This window comes from Oryctolagus cuniculus, chromosome 1 (genome assembly GCF_051225735.1).
Source record: "Oryctolagus cuniculus isolate XC-2025 breed Fujian yellow rabbit chromosome 1, ASM5122573v1, whole genome shotgun sequence".
NCBI classification, from domain to species: Eukaryota; Metazoa; Chordata; class Mammalia; order Lagomorpha; family Leporidae; genus Oryctolagus; species Oryctolagus cuniculus.
Genome location: NC_142867.1, coordinates 183,987,930 through 184,013,496, shown reverse-complemented (window position 1 = coordinate 184,013,496; position 25,567 = coordinate 183,987,930). Strand labels below are relative to the sequence as shown.

At 37.3% G+C, this 25,567-nt stretch overlaps 1 protein-coding gene across 4 annotated transcripts in view; it reads right to left on the bottom strand.

Moving 5' to 3' along the window:
• Positions 1–25,567, bottom strand: part of FOCAD (focadhesin) — a 381,374-nt gene that overhangs the window by 249,437 nt on the left and 106,370 nt on the right. For all 4 annotated transcript variants that reach the window (XM_002708074.6, XM_017340978.4, XM_017340982.4 and 1 more), the window contains 3 exons: positions 21,847–21,934; positions 17,529–17,731; positions 8,375–8,632 (listed from right to left, as the gene is read on the bottom strand). In XM_002708074.6, coding sequence (XP_002708120.1) covers positions 8,375–8,632; positions 17,529–17,731; positions 21,847–21,934 — 549 coding nt within the window. The remainder of the gene's footprint in view (positions 1–8,374; positions 8,633–17,528; positions 17,732–21,846; positions 21,935–25,567) is intronic.

Here is a 25,567-nt window from a genome sequence, read left to right as displayed (position 1 = left end):
GGGCCACAGCAGAGAGCTGGATTGGAAGAAGAGCAACCAGGACTAGAACCTGGCACCCATATGGGATGCCAGCACTGTAGGTGGAGGATTAACCAAGTGAGCCAAGACGCCAGCCCCAAGAATTCTTTGGAAATCTTTCAGTAAGAAACAGTGTTGGAGATTTACAAGATATTATCAAATGACTCAACATACAGGTCATAAGAATCCCTGAGGTCTGGAAAGACAGACTGGACTAGAAGGTCTATTTAGTGAAATAATTACAGGAAACTTTCCCAATTTGGAGAAAGGAACATCCATGTAGAGGAAGCACATAGAACTTCTAATAGGTGTGACCAGAAAAGATCTTCACCGTGACACATTGTAGTCAAACTCTCTACAGTAAAATATAAGGAAAAGAATCTAAAATGTACAAAAGACAAACAACATATTACTGTCAGAACATACAGAAGCTATACAGGCTATACAACGAGACATCGTCAAAGTCTTAAGAGAAGATTGTACCCTGCAAAGCTCTCATTTATGAATAAAGGTGGAATAAAGACCTTCCATAACAGAAATTGAAAGAATTTGTCACCACTTGTCTAGCCTTACAAAAGATACTTAAGGATGTGTTAAACACAGAAATACAGAAAAAAAGGCACCACTTGAAAGAAGGTGAAAGAAGAAAATTTCACAGTAAAAGTACAAAGGAAATCCAAAGTAAACAATATTTATGAATAAAATGACAGGTCCAAGTTGTTACTTATCAATAGTAACATTGAGTGCAAATGGCCTCAACTCTCCAATTCAAAGATACAGATTGGCAAAATGAATTTAAAAAAGCAAAGACCTATCTATTTGCTACCTACAAGAAACACATCTCACCAACAAAGATATATGGAGAATGAAAGTGAAAGGATGGAAAAAGATATTCCATGCTAATGGAAAGCCCAAAAGGACAGATGTAGCCACCCAAATATCAGACAAAATACGTTAACAGAAATACTGTTAAAAGAGAGGAAGTAGAGCACTATGTAATGATTAAGGGCTCAAATCAACAGGAAAAATGTGACTATAAAAAATGTATATGCACCCAATGCCTAGACTCCTGGCTATTTAAAAGAAATGTTAATGGATCTAAAGGGAGACACAGACTCCAATACAATAGCAATGGGGGGCTTCTACAGCCTATTCCAGCAATGGACAGATCAACTAGACATAAAATCAACAAAGAAACAAGAGAGCTAATAGACACTATGGCCTAACTGATATCTACAGAACTTTTCACCCAACAGTTGCAAAATACACATTCTTCTCACCAGTGCATGGAACTTTGCCTAGGATAGACCATATGGCAGGCCATAAAGCAAGTCTCAGCAAATTAAAAAAAAAAAAAATAGAAATCATACCTTGTATCTTCTCTGACCACAATGGAATGAAGATGGAAATCAACAACTCATGACTCTCTAGATCATATACAAAGATCTGGAGACTGAACAACATGCTCCTGAATGAACAGGGACCATAGAAGAAATCAAAAAATTTATGGAAATGAATGAAGACGATAATACATCCTACCAAAACTAAAGGGATACACCAAAAGCAGTGTTAAGAGGGAAGTTTATAGCAATCATTGCCTATATGAAGAAATTGGAAAGGCACCAAAGAAATGAGCAATCAATGCATATCAAGGACCTAGAAGAAACAACAAACCAACCCCAAATTTAGTAGGACGCTAGAAATAATTAAGCTTATAGAATAAATAAACATAATTGAAACTAAAAAGATACAAAACATCACTGAAATGAAGAGCTAATTTTTTGCAAAAATAAACAAAATTTTATTGCGCCAACTAACCAAAAAACAGAGGGAGAAGACCCAAGTCAATAAAATCAGACATGAAAAAGGAAATATAGCAACAGATACCACAGAAATAAAAAAGAAACATCAGGAATTACTACAAAGGGCTATATGCCAACAAATCAGGAAACCTAGAAGAAATGGATGTATTCTTGAACAACAACAATCTACCGAAATTGAGTCATGAAGAAACAGAAAACCTAGATAGACCAATAACCAAGACAGAGATTGAATCAGTAACAAAGACCCTCACAACAGAAAAAGATACAGGACCAGATGATTTTACTGCTGAATTCTACCAGATATTTATTAAAAAAAATTAATTCCAATTCTTCTCAAGCTATTCAAAACAACTGAAATAATTTCTAAGACAAATCTCATTCACAATAGCTACAAAATAAATACTTCAGAATAAATTTAACCAAGGACATCAAAGATCTATATGATGAGAATTACAAAACACTAAAGAAAGAAACAGAAGAAGTAATTAAAAAATGGAAAAATCTTCCATGTTCTTGGATTGGAAGGATCAATATCATCAAAATGTCCATATTACCAAAAGCAATTTACAGATTCAATGAAATCTCAATCAAAATACCAACATTTTTTTCTGATTTAGAAAAAAATTATGCTAAAATTCATATGGAAACTTAAGAGATCTCGAATAGCTAAAGCAATCTTATACAACAAAAACAAAGCTGGAGGCATCACAATACCAGATTTCAAGACATACAACGGGGAAGTTATAATCAAAACAGCCTGGTACTGGCACAAAAACAGGAGCAAAAATCAACCCCTGGAGCCAAGACAGTCTCTTCAATAAATGGTGCTGGGAAAACCGGATCTGCACATGCAGAAGTATGAAACTAGACCCCTACCTTAAACCTTACATAAATCCACTCAAAATGGATCAAGTATATAAATCTGTGACTTGATACCAACAAATTACTAGAGAACACTGGTAAAACTCTGTAAGACATTGGCATAGGCAAAGACTTTTGGGGAAAAAACTCGGAAGCAAAGGCAATCAAAGCCACAATTAACAAATGGGATTACTTCAAGCTGAGAAGCTTCTGTGCTGCAACAGAAACATTCAGCAAAGTGAAGAGGCAACCAACAGCATGGGAAAAAATATTTGCAAACTACACAACTGATAAAGGGTTATCATCCAGAATCTTTAAAAGAGCTCAAGAAACAAGCCGGCGCCGTGGCTCAATAGGCTAATCCTCCACCTTGCGGCGCCGGCACACCGGGTTCTAGTCCCGGTCGGGGCACCGGATTCTGTCCCGGTTGCCCCTCTTCCAGGCCAGCTCTCTGCTATGGCCAGGGAGTGCAGTGGAGGATGGCCCAGGTGCTTGGGCCCTGCACCCCATGGGAGACCAGGAAAAGCACCTGGATCCTGGCTCCTGCCATCGGATCAGCGCGGTGCGCCGGCTGCAGCGGCGGCCATTGGAGGGTGAACCAACGGCAAAGGAAGACCTTTCTCTCTCTGTCTCTCTCTCTCACTGTCCACTCTGCCTATCAAAAAAAAAAAAAAAAAAAAAAAAAAGAGCTCAAGAAATTCAACAACCAACAACAACAAAACAAACAATCCAGTTAAGAAATTGGCAAAGGACTTGAACAGGCATTTTTCAAGAGAGGAAATTCAAATGGCAAACAAACACTTAAAAAAATGTTCAGGATCAGTAGCCATCAGGGAAATGCAAATCAAAACCACAATGAGGTTTCATCTCACCCCAGTTAGAATGTATCTCATACAGAAATAAACAAACAACAAATGCTGGTAAGGATGTGGGGGAAAAGGTACCTTAATGTGCAACCACTGTGAAAGACAGTATGGAGATACTTCAAAAAGCTGAATATAGACCTACCATTTGATTCAATTATTGAACTCCTGTGAATTTACCCAAACCAAAAGAAATTAGTATATATGAAGAAGTTATCTGCACCCCCATGTTTATTGCAGCTCAATTTACAACATCCAAGATATGGAATCAACCCAGATGTCCATCAACTGTTGACTGGATAAAAAAGTATGGTATATATACACTATGACGTACTACTCAGCTATAATAAAAAATGAAATCCTTTCATTTGCAACAAAATAGATACAAGTAGAAACCATTATAATAACTTAATGAAATAAGCTAGTCCTAAAAAAGACAAACACCATATGTTTTCCCTAATCTGAGGTAACTATTAGAGTACCTAAAATGTAATGTAATGTAGTGAAATAGACATTTTGAGATTAGATGATTGTTTACAGTTCTTGTCTCTTCTGTTGAGTAACAGTGGTTTTTTTTTTCTTCATACTATTTGTTGAACTCTTTTACTTAGTGTAGGGTTAACCTTACAATCATTAAGTAAACTGAATGTAGATCTTTGTAAAAATTAAATGTGGGAATGGTAGAGGCAGGAAGAAGAAAGGTTAGAGCATGGGCAGGAGGGAGTTTCACTATGTTCCTAAACCTGTATATATGAAATATATGAAATTTTTATAACTTAAATAGAATTTTAAAAAAAGAAAAATCACAAACAATACATTTATTAAGAATTTTAAGTAACTTCTATAGACTCAGCATAAATAAGTCAGTTCAATATAATAACCAGGAATAGCAGGAAACTGATGTAGACCTGCTACCCTTAGTATAAGCTCTTGTCTGCGCACACAGCCAGGAAAACATAAAAAAGTTCAAATGTCTGTTAAAAAACATTTTATTCTCCAGATATCCACGTGGGGTTTATAAAGAAGAAATAAACATATAGTCACAGGAAGGGGTAAATACAATTTGACCCTGTATTTTGATCTGTGTTTCCCCTGGTCTAATTGCTTTATGCTGACAGGCTTATCCCAATTTTTCTCAAGGCATAATCGATGCTATGGCTACCAGGGAATAGTTGTGCAGCACTTCTTATCTATAAGGCTCTTTATTAAAAATACTATACATTATGGCTTCTTTTTACTGTTCTGAAGAACATAGGAAGCAAACTGACTTCAGGGGGTAGCAATTTATAGAACTCAGTGACAATAGGGCACAGTGCAGGGTCCAAAGACTCTTTGTGCAAGTTCCTTTATAGAATATATTTTCTTCTTTTCTCACAGCAGTAACTTACAGGTCATTAAATTTCACACATTTCCTATTCATTTTCCATGTTAAAATATGTCTTACGACTCTGAGTAGAACTATCACAAGATTCTGCCCTAAACGTCAACTTTTACTATTTGATAATATATGACTTTTAAAAGACCAGCAAGTCATAGGCCATGAACACAGCCACATAAGTGATTTTGAATGGCTCAAATATGTGTACATTTTTACAAATAAAAAAAGTAAGCCCTGAAAACAGAAAGGATAAAATAAAATTATCAAAGATTGTGATTCTTCTTACTAAGATCTTCAGCCAGGCTTAACCACCAAAATGTAAAAAGCAAATAAAATGTAAGTAAAAACAAAACAAAATAAAGCAAATGAACATGACTGTATCCCCATTACCAAACAGAAACATAAACTAATAGCAAGGTTTTGAAAGAAGTATAGTTTCATAAAACTCAACTGGTTAAGTTCATCAAGAGGCAGGAGAAGGTGGAGGTAAATAAAAGGAAGGAACTTGTAGTTCTCCAAAGTTAAATGTGTAAGATTTTGCTCTTTAGCATATTCCCTTTTATAAATCAGTTGAAAGGAAACTGATATACTTTATACATAGTACTGAGAGGTACTCATCAAAGGTGAGATACTAGACTATTATTTACATTTTATTTTCAAATATATCAACCTATCTAAAAGTTATAACCATTGTGTTTAATGTTCCTTCCCAGTACCCAAATGTTTAATCTTGCAATAAACTCAACCATATAGCCAAAAATAAGAAAATACATTTTCTCAGATTTTGGAACCACTAACAAATAGCCTAGATTTCCAAGACAGAAAAAAATCTTTTGTCAGGTATTCTCTCTACATATATTTGTAAGACATAATACTAAGCATGTGATAAAACCTATAAAGCTTTTACAGAATCACCATGCTATATTAAAAATAGCTTCACCCAACACTTCTATTATTCCATAAGATATAATACCCAATATCAACAACTACTGAAGAGTTCAATAAAGAAGGAAAGGTACAACAGATTTTATAAACAGTTGTTAAGAGATGTAAAAGGGGCAGTGCCACAGCTCACTAGGCTAATCCTCCGCCTGCGGTGCCGACACTGCGGATTCTAGTCCCCGTTGGGGCGCCAGTTCTGTCCCGGTTGTTCCTCTTCCAATCCAGCTGATGGACAATTAATGTCCTATCATGACTCAAATAAAGTCAATTTGAACATTTTCTACTTCTCTCTTCCTTTTAGATTGTGACTACAAGGGTTTGAGATTTCAGTCAATTCACAGAGGAAAGAAACAAAATGTACTTTAAATACACCATCTACACCATGATTGGGCTGAATACTAGAGTTAATAAAAACTGTTTAAGGCAACTTAAGATGAGTTTCTATTACTTATAACCCAAAAGTATCACCCTAGAATTCCAAACACTAAATTCATGTATTGAGTATGTGTGTATGAGTGTGTAGAAACAGATGTTTCACATAGGTGGGTTACACAAATCAAGGTAACCCACTGTATGACCTCAGTGATCCATCTTAAAGTAATCTGTAAGCATTATGGTGAATTCATTATTCTAAAGATATTACCCTACAATGTATCTATTATGAACAAAAGCATTGGGTGTAAGTAGAATTATTATAGAAAGTAAAAGGAGAAATAAAGTAGGAAGCAAGTTCAAATAACTCATATTATGCATATACCATGAAATAAAGTTACTCTGAGTCCATTACTGATCTACTTGCAGAATTAGAATAGAAGTATGACCAGAGTGAAAACTTGTGAGAGCTATCAGCAGTTGTTTACTTGGCAAAAAACATGACATGTTTATCCTACCTCTAGCACCAGACTTTTTTCCCTAGGAACACATACTTTCTCAATTAAGAGATGAACATTTTTCTTACAATGCTTGAAAAGAATACAAGCACAGATGCTGATATACCATGAATAATGAAAGTGTCATAGCTACTTAGCAAAAAAACTCTTCCCTTCTAGAGAGTCCATCCAATGGGGGTAAAAAGCATGGATTACTATGCTAAATATGTGTCTGGTTTAATAGGTGGGGGGAAATGTTTCATTAAAGGCCAATTGTTTTTTCATTTCATTCTAAGTTCTGTCAGATAACAAGAAAAATTGTTTGCCCTCATATCCCAGCATGCAGATCAGTACCACACACATCAAGGACACAACTTTTTCTAGTTTATTAAATGACTGAATAAAAATAAGATCAGATTGCAAGAACTTAAGACAATATTAATGACTATTGTATTGACACTTTATTTTGAATTGATTAATCTAAGTCTACCTTCTACGATTAACATTAAAGGGGCCGGCACTGTGGTGTAGAAGGTTAAGCCTCCGCTTGCAGTGTCAGTATCCCTTATGGGTGCCCATTCCAGTCCGGGTTGCTCCACTTCCAATCCAGCTCCCTGCTAATGTACCTGGGAAAGCAACAGAGGATTGCCCAAGCCCTTGGGCCCTAACACCCACATGGGAGATCCAGGAGAAGCTCTTGGCTCCTGGCTTCAGATCAGCCAGGCCTGGCTATTGCAGCCATTTTGCCTTCTCTCTCTGTATCTCTTTCGAATAAATAAATAAATAAAAAGATTTATTTATTTATTTATTTATTTGACAGGCAGAGTGGACAGTGAGAGAGAGAGAGACAGAGAGAAAGGTCTTCCTTTGCCATTGGTTCACCCTCCAATGGCCGCCGTGGCCGGCGCGCTGCGGCCAGTGCACCGCACTGATCTGATGGCAGAAGCCAGGTACTTCTCCTGGTCTCCCATGGGGTGCAGGGCCCAAGCACCTGGGCCATCCTCCACTGCACTCCCTGGCCACAGCAGAGAGCTGGCCTGGAAGAGGGACAACCGGGACAGAATCCAGCACCCCAACCGGGACTAGAACCCAGTGTGCCGGCACCACAAGGCAGAGGATTAGCCTAGTGAGCCGCGGCGCCGGCCATAAATAAATCTTAAAAACTCAACATTAGAACTAAAATGAGGGATCTTCTGAATTTTCACAGAAAATATCTACTAAGCATGGATTTCAAAATTTTTTGCACCAAAATAAACTTGCCTCTTAAGTTCAATTTTTCACATACTTTCTGAAGGGCCTGCAAACATTTTGGAACAGTTTGCAAGAGTGAGCAAAAGCATTATAAGTTAGCAAATACACACAAAACTGGAGACTCAGAATAGCACTCTGTGTAGATTTCCTTGAAAAATGTGCTTTCATTAAAGAAATGTCATCCGTAAGTATATATCAACTCAGAGTAAGGAGAAAGAAGAACAAATTGGGAGGATAAAGACAACTATGACAGGAAAAAAAAGTAAACCCATAATTTAGAAGTTTTGATAAAATAATTTACAAAGTAAGAATAATCTGCAATTCCAATCATGAAGCTCTCCTACCATTATTATTCTATTATTTTCTCACCTGTGAGGAGTCTGCTTGGGCTAATTCTGTGGTGACCTTCAGTATTTTGTGAAGATTTTGTCCTTTATCTTCAATAAGGAGGTGAGCCAGCAAAAGAAAAACAGGCACAGGGATCACTGTAGTAATAGGGAGCAATGACCCCACTGAAGCCAACCAGTCATTTGTGGCAGACTCTTCTCTCATTACTTCAAGAATTCTCCAGGTTGTAAATATTGAGCCATACATGCTGGTTATAGGGAACACAAGCCTATGGGAAGGCTGAAAATGAATACAAAACAGGTATGATTAGATGAGATAAAATATATTTATCAGATGTAATTATCATATTTTATTATAAGAAGTCCTTCCTTCCAACAAATGGATACTAATCCTGAGATAACAGGATTGCACAGAGAAAACAGTTGCTAGTGGAACTCTAGAACAGCTTCTGACAACTTTTCTTCATACTTACTATTCATTTCTAGTTAAGGCAGAAAAAAAAATTGTTCAATATACATGATCCACAGGCAACAGAGTTTAGAAAAATCCATTAACTCAACGAAGTATTTACCAAAGATAAGGAAGATAGAATAACCACTGTATTTACCCATCTCCAGGCCCTCATAAGAGGAAGCCCAGGGCAGATGGCAGACTTGGACTAAGAACAATTCATTTTTATAACATTTAGTACGTTGATAGGTACAGAGTTGATTCAGCTATAGCCTGGGATTTCATTAATAACTATGAATAAGTTCCACAATAAGAAATGGTTTGACAGCTCTACACTAAAACAATACCCAGTGAAAATGTTATGCTGAAATCAATCTGAGAAATACCTCCTTACAGAAAGAAAGCAGCAAAGTCAGGGTCAGAGAATGCACAGAGCCCTGCATTATGTTGCATGCATAAATGGCTCAGGAGAGGCCAGAGACACTATAGACATTGCCTGGTAATACATTCATTCAAATCAGGTAGAGGAGATGAGATGAAATAGAACTCTCTAGATTGTAATTATCCAGTTATTGAAGTATGATTTACAAGGATGACAATAACAACTGAAAGGAAAGGAAATAAAAGTTAAGCTTTACAAAAATTTTTAATAATAGTTTTGAGATACAATTCATATAATACGTAGCTTTTTAAACCTTACAACTCAGTTTAGTAATTCAGAGAGTTGTGTAATCATCATCAATATCTAATACTAGAACATTTTCATCACCACAAGGGGAAACCCCATAAAACCCAATAATACTAACTCCTCACCAGCCTTACCACCACCTGTCATACTCCCAACTGTCTTTGGAAATCATTCATCTATTTTCTCTTTCTATTCTGGCCATTTCACTCAATAGGAACCAAACAAGAGTCAACTTTTATGAACAGCTTCTTTTACTTGGCCTGTTCCCATGTTGTAGCTAGCATCAATGCTTCACTCTTTATCCTGCAAGATAACATTCCATTGTATAGATACACCATATGCTGTTTATCCACTCATCAATTGGTGGGCATTTGGGATATCTCTTCTTTGGGGACACTATGAATAGCAATTCTGCTATTAAGATCCCTGTAAAAGCTTTGTGAGAAATATAAGACTTCAGTTTTCTTGACTATATGCTTAGGAGTGGATATGAAATTTATTCAAAAATTAAATGCCAGTATAGAAACAAATAAAAAACTCTATGTGTAATAATTGCAAGAAAAAAATCTCCTAAGTGGAAATACAAGATCAGATAGTATGTCTACAATGCTATCATTTTTTTAGAGGGTAGGGATAAAAAAAACAAAAGTTTATATTTGCTCATATAAACGAAGAAAAGTATATGGACAAATACAGAAGAAACAAGTAAGCACCAAACATCATTTTCTATTTAAGAGGGCCAAAATTGGACAACTGGAATCAATGGCAAAAAGGAAGCTTCTAAAAGTATACCACTTCTTACTTGCTGAACCATTTCAATGAATGACTATTTCCAAAAAATATATAAATTTAAAAGCTTAAATAATCTCTCTCAAGTAACTGGGATCCAGCCACATAAGACACTAGATCCTAGTTTTGGTCTGATCCAGGCCTGGTTACTACAGGCATTTGGGGAGTGAGTGAATGGAAGCATTCTCTCTTTCTCTCTCTCTTTTCATTTCAAACTTTTAAAACATGTTTTAATTAAATAATATCCATATTTATATAGCCCTATATATAAAAATACATTTTTCCCCAAGATGATGAAATTCCTTTTGTTATTTTGGAATTACTTTTTTGAAAAAAGTTTTATTTCATTTATTTGAAGGGCAGAGTTACAAAGAGAGGTAGAGACAGAGAGGTCTTCCATCTGCTGGTTCACTCCGCATATGGCTACAACAACCAGGGCTGGTCCAGACCAAAGCCAGGATCCAGGAGCTTCTACCAGGTCTCCCACAAGGCAGCAGGGGCCCAAGCACTTGGACCATCCTCCGCTCCTTTCCCAGGCACATGAGCAGGGAGCTGGATCAGAAATGAAGCAGCAGGGACTAAAACAAGTGCCCATGTGGGATGCTGGCGCTGCAGGCCAGGGCTTTAACTCACTGCGCCACAGCACCGAACCCTGATGAAATTCTTTAAACGCATGGGCTCAACTGGCACCTCAGCTCACTAGGCTAATCCTCCACCTGCAGCGCTGGCACCAGGGGTTCTAGCCCCAATTGCTCCTCTTCCAGTCCAGCTTTCTGCTGTGGCCCCGGGAAGGCAGTGGAGGATGGCCCAAGTGCTTGCGCCCTGCACCCACATGGGAGACCAGGAGGAAGCACCTGGCTCCTGGCTTTGGATTGGCACAGCACGCTGGCCGTAGCGGCCATTTGGGGCATGAACCAACGGAAGGAAAACCTTTCTCTCTGTCTCTCTCTCTCACTAACTCTGCCTGTCAAAATAAATAAATAAATAAATAAATAAATGCATGGACTCTGTAGACTAATAAGAAATAGTATTGAACTTAAGATTTAAAACACCAGGAGTTAGCACAGCCATGCCAGTTATTAGCCATAATGCATTCTGTCTATGCCTTATTTTCCTAATTTGTAAAACTAAATGACTATTTTCCTGCCAGGTAACTAAGATGGATATCAGAAAACATCTAATGAAGCACCTAGCACAGGTCTGAAGTTGAAATAAAAAGAAAATATGCATCTGATCACTGTTATCCTAAGGAGAGAAAAGTAAAACTGGTAGGTATGAGTATAAAAGAAAACAATTTGGAAGTCACTATGAAGCAAAATTGAGTGAAAAGCACAAAATTACAGACTTGTATGAGTAAACAATGAAAAAAAAAACAATCCCAGATAACTTTTAGTATTATGTCCATGTTTAGATTCTGCTTTTTGTTTATTTGCCTGAGATTACAGCAGCAAAAGAAAGGCCCAACACTGAATAAGATGTCACAAAATGGACCCGATGAGTGACAGATGCAACTGCCACAATGACAAGATCAGGATGTAATCAAACATATTCTCTTGGCACCAACTACCAGATCCTGGCCCCAGAGACTGAGGAAGGGCCTATGACAATGTTAGCAGACTTTGTCTTTTAGGGGATAAAGTAGGTGTTCAGAAATAAAGATTATATTATATTACTTATATCTGTGTAAAAAAGATAAAGGAATATGAATCACAGAAAAATAACTTTTAGGGGTAGGTTTTGGACCAGTGGTTAAGTTGACAGTTAAGAAGCCCACATTTAATATCAGGGTGCCTGGGTTTGATTTTCAGCTCTGCTCCTGACTCAAGCTTCCTGCTAATGAAGACCCTGGGAGGCAGTGATATAGGCTCAAGTGATTAGATTCCTTCCACTCAACTCCAGTTGTTGTGGAAGGAGTGAAACCAGTGGATGGAATCCCCTCCCACACACACACACACACACAAATAAATAAATAAAATCTTTAAAGAAAAAAAACAACTTTGAAATGATTATTAAATGGCTGTAAAACATCTCTTTTTTTAGGATTTCTTTATTTATTTGAAAGGTAGAGGTATAGAGAAAGGGAGAGTCAGAGAGAAAGAGAATGAGATCTTCCATCCTCTGGGTTCACTCCCCAAATGACAACAATGTCCAGGGCTGGGCCAAGCTGAAGCCAGGAGCCAGGAGCTTCTTCCAGAATTCCCACATGGGTGTAGGAGGCCCAAGGGCTTGGGCCATCTTCCACTGCTTTCCCAGGCACATTAGCAGGGAGCTGGATTGGAGTAGCTTGTACTCAAACCAGAGACCACATGAGATGCAGGTACCACAGGCTTTACCCACTACACCACAGCTCTGGCTCCTGTTAAACATATTTTACAAATGTAAAAGAGATGAGAATTTATTTTGAAAAGCTTTTTAATAACAATGCTTAGGTATATTAAGTATTAAAGTAAAATGAGCATATGATAGTACTAAAGAAGTGAATACAAGTGAATAATATAGATTTTCATTAACTATAAATAATAACATTCATCTATATAGCGACTAAAACAGACTTAACCAAAGTGAGCTGAGGAAAAAAAAAAAAAAAGGAGAAAAAAAAATGGTAACCCTTAAAAGTTCTACTCCTGTGAACAAGCATCCAACAGAAATGAAAATGTACATCAACAAAAAATCTTATACTTGAATATACATAGCAGAATTATTCATAACAGCCAAAAATCAGAAATAATTTCAGAAGTTCATGAACAGGTGAATGGAAAAATAAATGTGATATATCCATAGAATGGACATGCGTTCAACACATGCTACAACGTGAATGAGCCTTGGAAATATCATGCCAAGTAAAAATAAGCCAGTCACAGAGAACCACACGTTGAATACTTCATTTATGTGAAATGTTGAAAAATAAGAAACTCTACATAGAAAAAAAGTAGTTAGAAGTTGTCTAACTTGGGGAGGTGAGTGGAGCATTGTGACAAATAAAGGGTGCAGTTCTTTGGGGAGTAATTAAAATATTCTAAGTTTGGTTGCAATGAGGGCTATATAATGCTAAAGAGTTTTTAGTGAACACACCAAAAGCCATTGAATTATACCCTTTAAATGAGTAAAGTGTATTGTGTGAATTACTTTTCAATAAAGCTATTTAAAAAAAAATTATGCTCCCAAGCCATGACCCTTAGCAAATTATTTAACTTCTCTATACTTCAGTTACCTCTTAGGCAAAATGAGATCAATATTACCCACCTCAAAGAGTTTGGGGTAAAAAAAAATGAGTTAATATTTACTCAGGCACTTAATATACAGTCTGCACATATCAAGTGCTTAATAAAAAACTTCATAATGCAGGTGCCTTGTTACCCATTTTGCCTAGGGCCAGAGAGGTTCAAACAGTATACTAAGATCAGCCAGCTAGAAATCACAAAACAAGATAACAATGACAACCACCTATTTCAGTTATTGTGAGAAATATGAATTGAATCACATAACAACTCCTGCTAAACATGTTAAAACATGTCAACACATGCTAAAATGTTAACTTTGACTACAAATAGTAGAATGAGAATGCCTTGAAAATGTTATGATTTGTAAGAGACAAATATTCAAAATATTTTCTGCTTACTTTTAAGTAACTCTAAATAAAACTTACTTAATATTACTTTATTCCCAGAGACCCAAAAGTACCATGCTTAATGTAAACACACACAGACACATGAATAAACATATGGTAGACCCTTGCTCAGTCAGGCTAATTCTAAATCCTTCCGTTACACTGAAACAACTTCACAGAGGTAGATTTTGCCCTCTTATACCATGGCAGGAATTTGGCTCTATTTTCATACTTCATCTAAAAAACCTACCCTGACTTCCCTCTCAAAAATCTTTTCTCGTTTTGTTTTATTGGTTGCACCAGTTGCTCTGTGTGCTCATTCTCAGCTCCACATCCACCTTCCTTTGCCTGGCTTTGTCCTCCTGCACCTGCATTTTGCTAATGTTTCTCCTTGACCCACTGGTGCAATGTTAGATCATGTCAATAGAGGGCGCAAAAGAAATGCCTCAAGAAACAGAAAGAGGTTTCTCTTCAGGTTCATGGATGCTTCTTTCATTTCTCCTACCACAGCTGCCAAGGGCATGTGAGAAACTCCAGTAGGCAGCTTCCAGCGGGCTGGCTCTGACCTGCAGTACCCCATCACCCAGCAGGCTGTACTCACATTCTCTCCACCTAGGTACGAATCCCATCTTGACCAGGGACACTGGAAGTTTCTTCCTTGGGAACTCTTCCCTCAAGCTAGAGGTGGAAGCTGCTCCCTATCATTACCATGGCAATATCCCTTTAAGACTCTTTTACATCCTTCAGTAATTTAAACACACTGAATAGTTAACAATTGTTTGTGCTTAGTTTTCCTTGTTCAAATTACCAGCATGGTTTCTCTCACCTGACTAGACCTGACTCACACACTGTGCTTTCTTTTGTTCCCCATAATTCTTTGGTGGAAGGAGGGTCAGGGGAGGGGATGATTTTTCAAGCCCTTTAGAACTTATGCCTGGTGTTTATACTTTTCCACCTGGAAAAAACACAATAGGTAGTTCTAAATAGCATATTTAATAGCCAAATAGAAAAAGGATCTGTTTTCCACAAACTATTTTAAGACTGATTGATTGATTTGAAAGGTACAGTGACCAAAAGCAAGAAAGAGATAGTTCTACCCATTGGTTCACTCCCTAAATGTCTGCAAAGCCTGTTTGGCCAGGACAAAGCCAGGAACTATGGACTCCATCAGAGTCTACCATGTGGGTGGCAGGAAGCCAAGTATCTGGGCCACTACATGCTGCCTTCCGGATACATTAGCAGGAAGCTGCAATGGAAGTGCAGAGTAGCCAGGACTCAAACCGGGTACTCCAATATGGGATGCAGTCTTCTCAAGCAACCACTCAACCTCCTGTCCCACAATCCCCCCCCCACACACACACACTATTTTTAAATAAAAACACAAAATGCATATTAAATTATATTAATCTGTGATTGTAGAGAGATGAATTAACAGGTTTGCTATCTTACACGTTCTAATTCTTATAAGCTGGAAAAAGTTAAAATGTCTTTCATGTCATGATTATCAGTACTATACATATGGAAAGTTAATTACTGAATCACAAGCTACAGATATTTGCACTTGTTTACACACACCGAAAGAACTGCACTTCTGAAGAACTACTTTGGTTTTAATTTGAACACTGTTATTCAGCCATCAATCTAAAAAATAAATAAAAATAACAAAATATAAAAAGAAAACCCAATCTGTGGTTTTTATGTAGAATTCTCTGCAATCAATCAAGGCAGTAAAAGATCTTCTGGAGGCCGGAAGCCATGGCCTGCAGTGCTGGCATCCCATATGGACACAAGTTCAAGCCCTGGTTGCTCTACTTCCAATCCAGCTCCCTACTAATGTGTCTAGAAAAGCAGCACAGAAAGCCCCACGTGCTTGGGCCTCTGCATGCATATGGGAGAACTCAAAGCCTCAATAAAGGAGCTCACTATCATAAGAAGGATGTTTACAGCCCTAATGGTATTCCTTCCTCCTTCCTCCTTCCTCTTTACTAGCTTCTGATGAGAAAGTTCAACTATTAGTGTTGAATAACATTCACACACACACCTGAGCAAACAGTAAGCTGAGTATTTCCGTACTAGAGTGTGTGTGTGTGTGTGTGTGTGTGTGTTGGGGGGGGGCGGTGATCCTCCATAAATAATGCTTGTGATTTGAAAGAACAGAACTCTAACAGTACATCCTGCGCTGCCCCCATCCAAATTCAGGAACCAGTCATTGTTCATATGAATAAACCAAGATGACATTTTTAAAAAATTCTTTTTTTAAAAACACATTTGGCACTGCTTTTAGGGCTGATACAAGAACTTCTGCAAATGCAAATAAATTAGCTAGTTCATGTTATTAAGTTTTAGTCAAGCAATTAGGATTAGGAAGCTATAATATATATTCAATTTGCCTATAATTATAGGCTAGCTTCTACTACATGCTCAAACAAGAAATAATAACAACCATGCTTTTGCTGCTAGAATACGTAACAATACAATAAAGGCATCTGCTTTTCCAGATGAAGCAATAACCATGGCTTTAGCTTGCATTTATGTAGTTGCTCTCTCCATGGAGACTTAAGATGTGTCACCGGCTTTGTCTTAGTTAATCTTATTTCATCCTTATAAGGGTAGGACTTAGAAAGTAATATTACATTTACCAATGGCTAAACTCAAATACCAAAAGAGAAAAACTCTGGCAGTCTAAGCCGAAAACTCGGCCACTAACCCAACATCGACAATACTTTTATATTATTATAATGGCAAAAGTGAGATTGGGAAAGCAGAATCAGATAGGTAGGGCTAGGAAACATATGTGACAGATCTGATATCTTTCAATTAGAAGTAATAGAGGCATACACAGAAAACTGTATGATCTATTACTCCAGGTAATATGACATAAGTGTCATATTAAAAATGAAAGGGGCAGGTGTTCAGTCTTGGCAGTTAGGATGTTGCTTCTGTTCAGTGCCTGGTTATGACTCCAGCCTCCATCTTCCTGCTAATACAAACTCTGGGAGCCATGAAAGATAGCACAAGTGATTACTTTCCTGCCTTCCATATGGGATAGCTGGATGGGGTTCCTAGTATCAGGCTTTGGTGCATTTAAAGAGTGAACCAGTAGATGGTAGTTTGCTTGCTCCACCTGTTGGAAGGAAGGACAGGAGGGAAAGAGGCCAGTAGGATGGCAGGCAAGCAAGCATACAGGGTGGCCTCGTTCTTACTGATCCCAGAACTCTGAAACATTCAAAGAGCATTTCCTGCCTTGCATTGTCCTAGAACTACCAATATCCTACATTTATTAAAAAGTATCATAAGACAGAAAGAATCCCATGTTCATATATGCTGGAGAATCACTAAGTTAAACTGAGTAAGTTTCTTTTCCATAGGATTCCTCAAGACCTTTGACTACTAATGTGCACTGAAACCTCAACAACAAAGATTATACAGCATTTTCAAAATTTCGTTCACTACAGGATGACCGTCCTTTCTCACAGTCCAGAAGAATGTCTTAAAATCTCCTACACCATTACCTGGCAGAACAATAAAGTTCAATGATAGAGTTTAAACCCAAAAAGATACTTCATCAGGGGGTAAGATTATCTCCAGAGATAATAAATCTCACCTTGACATTTTAAGAGAAACTAGGATGAACTCATTACCTTTTGGAGGTCATCTCTGTAACACTCCTGCTGTACCATTTCCAAAAGACTTAGAGCCAGCTGCTGCCTGGAGGGACCTTCTTCATCTGGGGATATGCAGTCTTCCAAGGTAGTAGACGATAAAATCTGCAGAATTGGCAACACCAGCACTAGAGATGACTTTGGGATTTTCTGATCCTCAGCAAAAGAGAGGAGCTTCAAAGCTATTAATAAAAATATGTACATTTTTAAAATTAATATCACAGTCCAACAAAATACAGTTTTGCTTAACAATAATATGCCACAAAGTTTTCTTCCTCCTTTACAACTGGGTCAGACACGTAACTAAATGATAAATCTCACTGAAAAGAGGGATAATAATTACCACCTAAAATAAGTTGTTAATGTATGTAACTGAAAATTTGATGATACTCTTAGAGAAAATGCCTGTCATATATCATGAAATATAAATTAACTCTATTTTAGGTCAACATGAATTTTTTTAATACAAGTCAACATTTTTTCTTTATACTCTCTCAGATACTATTATTGCTCATAGTAAACAAAGCCAAGGGACCAAAACTGCCTAATCAGTGTGTAACAAGGCCAAGAACCCAGCTGAATATGGCTGAAGCAGGACTGCCCTCCTGCTGTAATTGCTAAGAATCTAATCACAAAAGTACCAAAGTCCACATGCAATCAAATCTTTTCTAATAACTGATTCTTCTTATAGAGTGGAACCTCAACTTAAGACAATAGGAACATACATACACATGGGCAATAACTTAGTCACGGGCAGAATTTCCCCTAGACTACTAACAGAATGAGTGAATTAAAGCAAAAATAAACTTTGTCATGTTGTTTTATCAAGATTATTGAACAAACCCTGACCAGCTGAAGGATATTATTCATAGATTTCAAAGATAAATTATCAAGTAACCAACTGACTTCTTCATTATACAAAAAAAAAAAATTTCTACAAGCCATAAATCATGTCAATGAGGTGTTAATATTTCATTTAAAATCATTTGGAGGGGCCAGTACTGTGGAATAGTAGGTTAAGCCTGGGCCAGCTTCCATATGGGCACCAGTTTGAGTCCTGGATGCTCCACTTCTGATTTAGCTCCCTGCTAATGGTTTGGGAAAGCAGTGGAAGATTGCCTCTGCACCATGTGGGAAACCAGTTAGAAACTTCTGTCTCCTGGCTTTGGATCGGTCCAGCCTTGGCCATAGCAGCCATTTGGGGGCAAACCAGCAGATAGAAGACCTGTCTCTGTCTTTCCCTCTCTCTATAACTCTGCCTTTCAAATAAATAAATACATTTTTTAAAAAAATCATTTGGGGGCCGACACCACGGCTCACTAGGCTAATCCTCAGCCTTGCGGCACCGGCACACCGGGTTCTAGTCCCGGTCGGGGCGCCGGATTCTGTCCTGGTTGCCCCTCTTCCAGGCCAGCTCTCTGCTGTGGCCAGGGAGTGCAGTGGAGGATGGCCCAAGTCCTTGGGCCCTGCACCCCATGGGAGACCAGGAGAAGTACCTGGCTCCTGCCATTGGATCAGCGCAGTGCGCCGGCCACAGCGCGCTGGCCACGGCGGCCATTGGAGGGTGAACCAACAACAAAGGAAGACCTTTCTCTCTGTCTCTCTCTCTCACTGTCCACTCTGCCTGTCAAAAAATAAATAAAAAATAAAAAAAAAATCATTTGGAAGTCAAACATTAACATAACATGAAGGCAAAACACCAGTTATGCTAACACTATTAATTTAGTTACTTTTGCTAACATTACTAATTTACTTGTTTTTGCCCTAATATTGACCTAACACTACTAATTTAGTTATTTTTGCTTCAATATTGGTTTTAATCCATAAGTACCTCTGATATACTATAAAAATTCATTATCTTTACTAAAACAGGAAATAAATATAGAACAAATGTTTCAGTATCCTATATTGTAAATCTCCGAGGAATTTTTATGTTGCTATTTATAATCAAGGCTAGTGCTAATTACAAGCATAACAGTCTTTTAATCTGCACAATGTTTAAATAATCAATATTCTCTTCGTTATCCTATTTCTTTAAATACTCTTTCCCAATATACTAAATGACAATTCTTCCTTACTTTTCAACATGACTTACTCATTCAATAGTTTGTAACATGGTTTATTCACTCTAAATATGGTTACTTCAAATCAGAGACACTAGCTTATAACAAAAAATAAGTCTGTTATACAACAAATAAAAAGTCTTTGAGTGTTAGATCCTGCGTTTCATTATATATGAACCGTAATATAGGAATATGACTTCGGAATTAGAAATCTGGTTTCTCTCATCTACAGCTTTGGAATATTTTTGTCAAAAAACAAAATAATTTCATAATAAATGTCCGGAGCCGGGGCCTGCAGTGCTGGCATCCCATATGGGCACCAGTTTGAGTCCTAGCTGCTATATTTCCAATCCAGCATCCCTACTGATGGCCTGGGAAAGCAGAAGATGGCTTCAAGTACTTGGGCCCATGCACCCATGTGCGAGACCCAGAAGCTCCTGGCTCCTGGCTTCAGCCTGGTTCAGCCCTGGGTGTTATGGCCATTTGGGGATTGAACCCACTGATGGAAGATTTCTCTCTCTCTGTAACTCTGCCTTTCAAATAAATGAAATATATCTTTAAAAGGAAGAAACCAGAAAAAGTCAGTCTATAGAAAGAGAGCCGATTAGCATTTGTCTGGGGCTGTGGATGGAATGAGAGTTAACTGCAAACTGATATAATAAATGTTGGGGGATGATGGAAATGTTCTAAAACTGCATTGTGGTGTGGGCTGCACAAATCTATAAATTTACTAAACCATGCTTTATTGAACACTTTAAAATGGTGAATGTTATGGTATGTAATTATATGTCAATAAAGTTGCTCCAAAGACTAAGAAAACCATGTCTGTCAGAAGTTACAACACTGGTAAATTATAGCCTCATGTACCAGGACAAAGGAAAAAATAGATCAGAAAGGGTTGAGGGAAGGAGTTCAAATGAGCACAAAGTCAGAAGGCAAAAGCAGGGTAGGAACCAAAGTCCAAAGAACAAAGGACCCCTCAATGTGCAAGAGCCATTTCAAAAGCAGATGGCAAATTAAAGATCAATTCACTCTAAAAACCACGATGGGTGCTAGCACCCATAAGAATGAGACACACAAGTGTTCATCTCAAGCACTTTAAAAAAAAAAAAAAAGATTTATTAACTTATTTGAAAGGCAGAGTTTCAGAGAGGCAGAGGCAGAGAGAGAGGTCTTCCATTCACTGGTTCACCCCCCAAATGGCCACAACAGCCAGAGCTGAGCCAGGAGCTTCTTCCGGGTCTCTGAAATGGGTGCAGAGGCTCAAGGACTTTGGTCATCTTCTGCTGCTTTCCCAGGCACATTAGCAGGTATGCTGGATTGGAAAAGGAGCAGCCGGGACTAACACTGGAGCCCATATGGGCTTTACCTGCTAACGCCACAGTGTCAGCCCCTCAAGCATTTTCCTAAAATGATATAGCAGTGTCTCAAAGTATGGTAGTACTGTACAACATCATTTAGAATCCTCCATTACTACAAAGGTTATAGTGGATCAAGTAAAGAAAGGCAACATCAATGTAAAAGCTGTACTTTAAAGGTGTGCACTGCAAGGCCAACCAATATGATTCTTTAACACATTATTCTACTTCCCCTTTGCCTCCTCACCCACTTTACCTTAAATCAATACTGGACAATCAAAAGAATATTATCTTTCATTTGTTCTAGCTAGATTGATATCAGGGTCAAATGTCCATGGAACACAAAATTAAAAGATAAATACACTTTGATGCAATAAAGAATTTTAAGTCCATGCAGTTTTTTCTTAATACATACTTTCTATTAACTTTTTGAAGATCTCTCAGATGATATACATAAAATAATTTTATCCAATGTAGCTCTAGTTATGAATAGTAAAGTTATAGAGTTTATAAAACAAATATAATTGCTAATCAGTTTCTTTCAAGAGTTTTATATTATAGCTTCTCATATTGCTGCACAATTGTGAATAAGGTGAGATGCCCTTTAATTTATTTGCAAATATCACTGCTATAGAATTCACATAACCTGCTAACAAGCAGCCAAGATACTAGGTAAATTATGGTATCAGGAAGCTTATACAAGGTATGTGTAATGCCTATTTGAATAAGGAAACAAAAATTCTATTTGATAACAATAGCAAAATTTCCAGTACTGAAATTCAAAATATACAGGATGGCATGAAACATTGTTCAAATACTATTCCCAATATTTGTGTCATATTTACACTGGATTCTAGTGAGTATATTTTTATTCACCTAGAGTTAGGATTGGCTTCTGCTGACTTGCTGGAGTCTGTAGAAGAAGTAAAGCTATTCCAATTATGACCAGTTCAACAGGAAAATCCTGAAAAGAATAAAAGGGAAAAAAGATTTGTTGAAAAAGTTATCAGGACTATGGCTTTATAACAAGTATCCAAGAACTGTATATTCCACATCAAAGATTGTAAACTCATTATCCAAAATTATTTATATAGTCTGCTCTATTGAGGAATGAATGCCACACAATCTAGAATAAGCTAAAAATGCTATTACATATAGCCAAAAACCAACAGGCTACAAACCAAAATAATTCAGAGGGAAAATTCCTCAACATAACAAATTGACAAGTCTCCAAAAGAGCTGATCTTTGTAAACCACTGAAAATTATCCAAAACACTGAATTTAAGAACATTTCACTTCTGGAAAATAGCTCAGTTTTCTACTTACCTAATACAGACATGATTTATCTATATAACTTGCATAATCAGTTACAGTAAATAAATTTTTAATAAATAATGTTATTATAATAAAAGAAATATTAAGGCCAAGGAGGCAGAAATTATTTTGAAATTACAGTAATTCATTAAGCATTTTTAAACGTGGCAAATAACCACAGAAACTTAAAATCATTAAGTTTGCAAAATACATTAATAAAATGGAAAATATATCAACATTATGTCCTAATAAATAAAATGCAAGTAACATAAGTTTTTTGAGGTTTCTAAACAAAGAAAACAATGTATAATGGAATTAAAGGACAAAGATCCATCCAACTAAATTACTTCATTCTGAAATGTAAAGATCCATATTAAAGTAACACTTGAGAACAACGTAGTCTGACACACTCAGAAGTTATAATCTTAGAAATGCTATCAACGTTGGCACAAGTTAATAAATATCCTAAATGTTAGTTTCTCCATTTGAACAGTGAAATTAATCAAACTGCAAAATCTTCTAATGTGTTTATGGAGCTCGATAAAAACAGAAAGGTGGAAATTAATTTTTGAATTTTAAAAAATGGTATATAATCCAATTTGTATCTTTGCAGACTCTATACCAGCATGTTTGCTATTTTGAAACACAGTTGAGAACAACAGTTCTCAAAAACAACTGTTGAAACAGCTCTCAACTATCAAAGGAAAATATATGCACTTTAAAACCAATATGCAAACTATATACCATCACACCATTTTTTGCCATACTTTCCTCAATTTTATTTCAATTTCTGCATTTCCATTTTTAAAAAGCCAGCAACATAATTCAGATATCAAATTTACTACTTTCCAAGATCAGAGAGAAAAACATTGCTGTATACTAACACTATACTACAAAGCGTTTTCACTCAAGCTATCACTGCAGGGGTCAAAAAGTAGCTTTCTGGGTTCTGAAATGGAATAGAAGCAATTTAAGTAGCTAGAACTTAAAGGTATGCAGACACAAATGAAAACAGTCTTCTCCAGGAAGGGTAGGACTGGCCTGTTCAGGACAGTAGGAAGAAATGAGTTAGAGATTCAAAACATCAAAATAAGGAAAAGCAAATGGTAGATGTTTAGATCAGATAAATCTTTAATAGCTTATATTTCTAGAAGTTATAAGTTTTTGTTTGACTAGCTTTTAATGTACGCTAAGGTACAGTACGATTTAATCACATTTGTAATGAAAGCTCATGTTGGACAATGCATGTACCACTGCAAATACTAGAGCTCTATTCTCAAGAATTTTATATTTAGTTATAGAAAAATGTTTTTTAAGAGAAAACAAGGTATAGGGAATGTTACATACCAAAGCAGACACAACAGTGATGGCAGCCCAACTTACACAATGTCCCAATGCCACAGCTTTGCTGCCTACCTTATCCTCTTGGCAGAGCAGACTGGGCAGGGCCGGGCTTAACTGTTCATTTCTCCTAGCAAATCGAAAAAACTATGACCCATAGTGAAGAAAAATAATTATAGCTGAGTCATCTAATAGCAAAGTCTTAGAATCAAAGATTCTTGAGCTAAGGCCAGAATGTTCCATTTGTCCTTCACTTTGAGATCTACTCAGTTGCCTCCTCGTCAGTATCAATTTTACCTAATGTTGCTGTCCAGAATACCCTTATTTCTCCTGAGTCTAAAGAAGTTATGACCATTCAAATGCAGCTAAAAATAACTCAACTAAAACCCAATCCACCCCATGTAATCCAACCTAAGAAATCATCCCATTTTCAATGTACAATGATATCTCTCTGATGTAAGGGTAGAAAGAGAGGTAAAAGAAGCATTACTGAAATATTTGAATTAATTATCTAACTGAAATTCAAAGATAGAGAAATATAGGTATAGCTTCAAAATATATAATAAGACTGTTTATTACACTTCATTTTATTTCAAATTACAGAATATATAGGCCCAAAAGATATATGCTTGCAATTTGATTTTCTTAAGTTTATATTTTTACCTCAGGAACAACGGGATAAAGGTAGGGGTTAGGAAACTTTGTAACACAAATATCTGAACAGTTCTACTTACTGCTATTTCTACTAAAATTGTTAAATTAGGAAGAAGGGAGACAATATAAAAATGATGTCTCATGGCTGCGCCATGGCTCATTTGGCTAATCCTCCGCCTGCGGCACCAGTATCCTGTGTTCTAGTCCTAGTTGGGGCAATGGATTCTGTCCCGGTTGCTCCTCTTCCAGTTCAGCTCTTTGCTGTGCCCCGGGAAGGCAGTGGAGGATGGCCCAAGTGCTCCCCCACGCACAGGAGACCAGGAGGAGGCACCTGGCTCCTGGCTTTGGATCGGCACAGCAAGCCAGCCGTAGCGGCCATCTGGGATGTTAACCAACAGAAGGAAGACCTTTCTCTCTGTCTCTCTCTCTCACTGTCTAACTCTGCCTGTCAAAAAAAAAAAAAAAAAGTCTCATATATAAATTTATTTATTACTCTAAAAGAAAATAGTATTCTGTAATTTCATGCCATAATCAAAAACAATTTTAAAATTTTACACAATGCCAATTTGATGAGATTCTTACCGGCCAAAAATAGTATAAATTAAACTTCAGTAAGGACAATGTCTGCAACACACTGAAATGCATCGAATATGTTGAAATCTATGAATTCACAATAATACCTTTAGAAACTGGTAAATAGAAGGAAAGGATGAAGACTCACACATCTTTCCCACTTTTCCTATATAAACTCTATCACTGAATAACCAACTATAAGGTGAAAAGGAGTTTCCTTTTATGAAAAATTCCAGGTAATGAATGAAGAAAAAAACTATAGACTTAGAAAGATAATTATTTCCACAATTCCTAATGAATGAATTCAACCATCAACCATCAATAGCTACTGGGATCACTTTTCTTTCCATATACATATACATATATATCATGAGCCTCTTGATGAATTAATACAACAGTCTCTATAGTCTTAAACAATAACAAACAGGGGCCGGCGCCATGGCACACTATGTTAATCATCCACCTGTGGCGGCGCCGGCATCCCATATGGGTGTCGGTTCTAGTCCTGGTTGCCCCTCTTCCAGTCCAGCTCTCAGCTGTGGCCTGGGGTAGCAGTAGAAGATGGCCCAAGTCCTTGGGCCCCTGCGCCAGCATGGGAGAGCAGGAAGAAGCTCCTGGCTCCTAGTTTCAGATCGACACAGCTCCGGCCATTGCAGCCATTTGGGGAGTGGACCAATGGTAGGAAGACCTTTCTCTCTGTCTCTCTCTCTCTCAC